This window comes from Cucurbita maxima, unplaced genomic scaffold (assembly GCF_002738345.1).
Source record: "Cucurbita maxima cultivar Rimu unplaced genomic scaffold, Cmax_1.0 Cma_Scf00001, whole genome shotgun sequence".
NCBI lineage: Eukaryota > Viridiplantae > Streptophyta > Magnoliopsida > Cucurbitales > Cucurbitaceae > Cucurbita > Cucurbita maxima.
Window position 1 is genome coordinate 3290619 of NW_019272017.1, and position 6962 is coordinate 3297580.

Sequence of the window (6962 nt, forward strand, 5' to 3'; positions counted from 1 at the left end):
TAAAAATTAAAAACAAAGATAGACCCAACATGGACTTTTACAAATTATAAAATTGATAAGATTTCCCTTTGTCTTTTTTTAAGTCAGGCTGACTAACGAAAAATTAGGTTATATGAATTTATTTTGATGTGGTATTTGAATTTGCATGCTAAAAGCAAACACATTATTTTTAAATGCTATTTATTTTTGTCACGTTTCATATGTTTCAAGATTTTACACTTAATTAAAGTGGACTTCCCTATTTTATTCTTATTTGTTTTTTTAATTAAAAAAAAAATATATATCTTATTGTTTTTATTTTTTTTAATTCATCCAATGAGATCCACCCAAGTGTTCCTAAAATAATTATAGTTTATTTGCAATTTTAAGAAAGCAAATTTTGATTGAAATTTTTGTGGGCCAATTTTTCAATTCTTTTTCGGCAATTACAAAAGAAGGAAGAATAAAATATGGTATATTCCTCATCATAATTTATTTTTTTAAATAAAAATAAATAAATTCAATAATTCATCCAAATGATCCCCACACCCTTTGTCCTTTTTATATATCACATGCTAATTCTTACCCTATTAATATTGTTGCTAAATTTAGTTTTATATTATAATGCTAAATTATATATTATTAATATGTGTTTTAAATAATTTCCATTATCTTAAGACTGCTTTTTGGATAGACATTAAATTAAAAAAAAAAAAAAAAAAATTATGATGTTTGGTCATGTTTTCAAAACCCCAAATTATTCCCCAACTTATTATGATAATAATAATATTATTTAGTAAATTTTTAAAAATTTTAATCAATTATTTCTTTAATATGAACGCTAGATAAAGATGGTTCGTAGTTCGATTCTTCCGTTTCAAATATAGTTGAACTACTTCAACTACCCACCAACAATTTAATTTATAGATAGTGTTGTCGCTTCATGATAAATTGGAAAATAATTTAGTCTTTTAATTCATTATAAAGTTAACTAATTAATAAACAAAAAATAATATAACCAATCTCAACTCTCTCTCTCTAATCAATCTCAACTGTCAGTTGATAAAAACAAATTAAAATTAAAAAATAAAATAAAATAATGGGCATCAGATTTTGCCAACTACCTTCCACTCTTGGTAAGTGGAGCTTCCAGGTGTTCTATTTTGGGAGGATAAATATATAAAAGTTTATAAAATAAATAAATAAATAAAAAGCACTTTTTTATTTCCTTTTCAAATGATAATTATTACTAAAACTTTTTGTTATTAATTATTATTATTATTTTGGGTATTTTAGTTAGGTTTCTCTATCTACAAGTGTCTGTTATTCGACTAATGTTTTATTTTTTTATGTTTCTTTTGTGGGACATGTTTGGTTGTTGTTCGTATTCTTAAATTATTGACCTAAAGTTTTATAAATCACGTTTGTGTCAACATAAATATAGCTCAATGGTTATGACATTTATTTATTCAACTTCTTGATGTCAAATGTTCTTAAATCTTTCTCAACGCATTGTATTTTTACTTCTCTTGGTTAAATAATGTGAAAAGAAACGAAACATATATATTTTAGGTTAAATTTAATCTATAAAAATCCAATGAATAGTTATGTTGTAGAAAGGTAAAGAGTGCACTAGAAGAATTAATTGGATCCATACCCATTTTGTTCTTAAAATATATTTACATTCTTCATTTGTCATGATTTTGGAACATTCGAGGGAGTTGGGTGGGTTTTTATTTTTTCATTCAATTATTATTTTCTTTATCGATCACGAGGCTGTATATGATGATAAAAAGCGAAATTGTTAAATGCCACGTGGCTATACAAACATTCAATATAGACGAGGGTATCTGTGATGGGAAGCAGAGGAAAATTCAGTGCATCCGGTAATAACTCAAACTCATAGATATTAATACAAAAAAATGGTCAGAGTGATATTTAAAAATTGGGTTAAAAGCAAAACCATTTGGAAGCGCACGTTTAGGGAAGATGGGTATCGAAATCATAAAATCGAACATTTTTGGGTATGGATATTTGAAAAGAAAAGATTCCGAAAACACTTAAAAATCTATTCTTTTTGGTAATAATGTTTAAAAGGAAGAATCTTGATTGTGTGGTAGGCATGGGTTGGGCAATGAAGAAGAACAGTGGTTCCATGTGTGAAGTTTGGACAGGTCAAATTAGTTTATTATTCATCTAATACAACTTTGACATCTGTCATAAGCTGATGTGGACTTCAACACATTTTTTACAAAAAGATTGAAATTGAGACCCCCAAACACATTCTTACCTCTCTTAATGGATTAATGTCGCTTTGATATTTTTTATAAAAAAAAGGAGTGAGAGTGACCTAAATATCTAATATTTTTACCCATATTTAATAAATTAATATTTCTTTAATTTTTTAAATAATTGATCTCGTCTTAGACATGGATAATTTACGAAACTTCACCAAAATTTCGTCTAAAAAAAAATGTTGGATCTTTCCCGTTTTGTTTTGTAGTTGGAAGTATTGAAAATGAAAGCTAAATATTCTTTCTAACGAGATGGAAGCATCCATTTTAGAGGATAGACAAAGAAGTCCTTTCACATAAACCAAACCAGGTGTCGACTAGTAAGTGGATACGATATGAGATTTAATCCAAATACACTTTTCCCACAGACCTCCAAAGCTCGAATTAGTGTTGAGTAATGTCGAGTTGGGTAGGGTTATAGAGATTAGTTCTCTTGCGACTTCCGTTACTCACTTGAATTGCTTCCAAAAGTGAAGGTCATTTCTACCGACCAACACAAGTTCTTTCTATCTGTCCTTGTTTCAAAGGATAGCTGATGTCATCTAGGTCATGTCAGCTAGAGTCTCATCGACCCCATGTCGGTTGTCTAGATCAATCAACCTACTCTTGAGTACATGAAATCAACTTGTGTTCTTTTCTCTCGTTCAACCCCACGAGACACTGTAGCTTAATGGAAATGAATTTAGGGTTTTGGTTTATATGTTTGTACTCTTGTAGGAGATATTAAGAAACAATTGAATTTTTAGTCCAATTTGAAGATATAATTTTATAAACTTAATTTTTTAGAAAAAAAATAAATAATTATGAGCTCGTGAACTAATACATATATATATAAGAAACAATTGCATATATATATATATATATATATATATATTCGTGTATTAAAAAAATACAACAACTAAGTACGTAAAATCAAAATGTATTTAACATTTTATCACTTTTCCAAACATACAAATACATGAAATTTCACGCAGACATGATGCAACATAACAGATTTTCATGCATAACAACATCATCATACCATGCATGATATGCATACATTTATTTGATTAATATTTTCAAAAAACCACGGTCATTTTAAAAAAAATATATTTATATTAGAAATAAAATAATATTTGATTTAAAAAGGTAATATCATTAAAATAAGAATGAAATTGAGAGAGAAGAAACATTTTACATATTTTGTATTGATTAAAATATAAAAAATAAATATTTAATTTGTAAAAATCAATAATTGACAAAAGAGTGAAAGAATAAAACAGAAACCAGCTGAGCTTCATTGCTACCCTAAACCCAAAAGCTTCAAGCTTGGTTTCTCAAAACCCCTCACTTTTCATCCTACTTACATTACCACCCCAACAAACTTCTTAATTATACTTTACACCCCACAACTTCTAGTTTTTCATTTCTCAACTAGCTGTAAAAATGAAACAGAGAAAAACAGAGGAGATTCCGGGGACGTAAAACCACATGCATCCCTCAGGTAAAAACTCCCAATTTTTTTCCTTTTCTTTTTACCCTGTGTTGTTATAATTTACCTCGCCTTTTTTGTTTTTTTTACCGTTTCTGCTTCTGCAGATCCTTGGAGCTTATGAAAGTTCCATGGAAGCCGTAAGGAACTCGAGAAGGAAGCTTTACAGTAGCTTCAAGCTCCAAAGTCATGGCGTTTACGATCTGCAACTCTGATTTCCATTCCTTCTCGTCGTGAACGAAGGCTAAGATGTGCCCATCGTCCTCCGCCGTTGCCCCTTCTCTGGGAAGAAACAGAGGCTCGCCGCCGTACCTGTCCTCGCCGTAGAGATACTTTCTGATTTCTCCGGTGGAGAGATCGACCTTCGCGAATCCAGAAACCTTTGGCCATGGTTCAGCCAGAGCAAGATAAGCGAACTGGGTTTTTCGCCCTAATTGATTTCGGTTCACCATTCCGGCTTCCAAGTTCACTTGCTCTGTTTCAGCGATGATCGGCCGACGAGTCGATTTCCCGGTGGAGAGATTCAGGCGAATTTCCGACAAGACGGATTTCAAATTCTCTTCACATTCGTTGAAAATGGAGTCTGGCGGCGTCATGCACGATCCAATTACGACGATTTCGTTAGTCTCAGGTTCTTCCCAAGCGTTCCAGAGATGGAAACAGAAGCAATCAGGAGCTTCAATCCATTTGATGGCGTTGGCGTCTGTTGCATTTTTGTCCAAAATCCCAAATCGGGAGGTCTTTTCTTTGTCGTAGACCACCGGAGATCCCCCACGGATCATCTCCGGCAACTTGAAAACCACCTGCTGGTCTGGAATTACAACAAAATTTTCCGTAATTGCGAAATCGTGCATCATCGTCGGCTGAGGCAGGGGAATTTCAACGTCCGGTGATTTCTCCCCCTCCGCCGAGAATTTGAAGTATTTCAAATACGGTTTCTGGATTACGTCGTAGCTCAAAGCGAACATCTCGCCGGAAACAGGGTCGAGCTTTGGGTGAGCTATCATTGTGGATTTCAATTGGCCGTCGAAATCAAACCGGCCAACGGTTTTCAAATCCCCAGACGGAGTGACCCGGATTTGGTACGGCAAATCGTCCTCCGACATGGCAAGAAGCCGGCCGTTGAAGTAAACCAAACCGGCGTTGGCGACGCCGATTCCATGGCTATGATCGACAAGCCCAAATAATCCTCTAGCATAGAAAAGCATCAACCGAGCTATCCCAGAGTGGCCATGGAGTTCCCCGATAGCTTTCGGGAAAACCGGCCGGCCATAAGCCCGCTCCTGAACCAGCCGTTCTGTCTCCGTAAACCGGCAAGCGTAACTAACTCTACCACACTCGGTGAACTCCACAGCATGGACCATCCCATCGCCGTCAAACAAGTGATGACCGGAAACCGGTTCATGAAGTGGGTTGGCTCCGTTTCGCACATAAACCCCCCGAATGCAGTCGGGAACTTTCCCGGTGACCGGCAACACCTTCCGTACAGGCTGCTCCGGCACAGGAGCAAAATTCCCAGCAATTTGAACAGAAGGGTCAGCCGTCTTGGGCAAAGAATGCTTCCTCTCCATCGAAACCAGAGCATCCTCAACCGCATCGAGCGCCAGAGCCGCAGCCTGCTGCAAGAAATTCCACTCCTTGGTGGGCGAAGACACGGAGGGAGCAGCAACAAGTTCAGGTTTTGGCATGGCGATCTTGATGGGCGACCGAAATGCCGTCTGAGACCGCTTAGGAATTTGAATTATAGAAGGAGTATGAAGCGAACAAGATAGTCTGTTTCTATTTATAGGGAGAATCTTCGGCATTGAAGAAGAAGAAGAAGCCATACTCAAAGATTCAAAAAAGAAGAGAGCTTTCCGGTAGAGAGAATTTGTACAAAGAGAATTTAATTCAGAATTTTGTTAAGGAATTTAGGAATGGAGTGTTAGAGAGAGAGAATGAAGGAGACGGAAAGAGGAGAGGGAGAATATATATAAGCGGAAAAGATAGGGGCAAAAAGGTCAAATTCAAAAAAAAATGTTGGAAAGGCGACCACGTGTAGGATGAGCAAAGAAAGTGCAGACTGTTAAAATTGAAATTCCTAAACAAACAAACTCCACATTTCTCCTTCCTCCTTTTCTTCTTAATGGATCAATTATTTATACGTACCTTTAAAATCAATGTAAAAATATATAATTTAAATTATATTATCTCATACGTGTTTAATAATGTATATATATATATATATATATATATATATATATATATATATATATATATATATATATTTATATATTTGTTGAAAGGTAATGTAATAGAAATGTGGAAGAATGACTTTTTGACTTGATCATTCACATTGCGTGACAAATGGCATGAGCTCAGCGGCCATACAACAAATATAAAAAGAAATTTGGAAGGACCCAGCAAGGATGCTGACACTCGTTTCTCCCTCCAATCGATATGAGATCTCACACGAATTCTTTTAGCATGATTTTATATTGGTATAAGAAGAAATTTATGATATGATAGTGTGCGAGGAGGACCCATAACAAAACAAAAGCGTCCCTCCAAACAAGCACCTCTCTACCCATTTATGAGGCTCTCATGAGTCAATAATAAAAACAAACCAATCTATATCTCTCTATTCCATTTGTTCTCCATATTTCCAATCCTCACTCACATCCTTCTCTTTCACAACCCTACATTCTCTTCATTCAATCAATCAATAAATAAACAAATTCACTAACTTTACCAATCACCAAAACCCTAAACCCAACTAAACCTACCACACTTTATCCGCCTAAATTCAAATCAAATCCATCGTTCCTTTGGTTTACCTCAACTTGATCGAACCATAAATCATGCATTTGCATGTATATATTTCAAAGAAGGAAGCTATAAAAAGTGAAGTCTTGTTCATCCTCTCGATGTCTCCATCTGGGTTGATTGGGTTGGACAAAATGATTTCTCTAAACCGACCGAATTCAAGGTACGTTGTATATACCAATACACTAGAAGAAAAAAGAAAGAAAGAAAAGAGAATTGGGGAGAAATGGAGAGAATATCCAAAATGTGAGCCATAAAGCATTTAGAAAGAACCTAAAAAGAAAAGAGAGAGAGAGGTACGTGGACGGTTGTGGTTGGTCTGTTATAATGCGGTTGGTTACAACGCGGAAGACGTTATTGGTCCCCGTTGTTCACGTTTACGTCTTCTTTTTTTTTTTTTTTTTTTTTTTTTT

At 34.7% G+C, this 6962-nt stretch overlaps 1 protein-coding gene across 1 annotated transcript; it reads right to left on the minus strand.

Annotated features, from left to right (window-relative positions):
• Positions 1 to 3529: 3529 nt before the first annotated feature.
• LOC111479551 (9-cis-epoxycarotenoid dioxygenase NCED3, chloroplastic-like) lies at positions 3530 to 5739 on the minus strand. The gene has a single exon (XM_023124259.1). It carries the CDS (start codon positions 5568 to 5570, stop codon positions 3831 to 3833), a length of 1740 nt encoding a protein of 579 aa, XP_022980027.1. The 5' UTR covers positions 5571 to 5739; the 3' UTR covers positions 3530 to 3830.
• Between the last annotated feature and the right edge of the window lie 1223 nt (positions 5740 to 6962).

Coding starts and splice junctions, on each gene's coding strand:
- LOC111479551 (XM_023124259.1), bottom strand. CDS start 5,570: ATGGCTTCTTCTTCTTCTTCAATGCCGAAGATTCTCCCTATAAATAGA.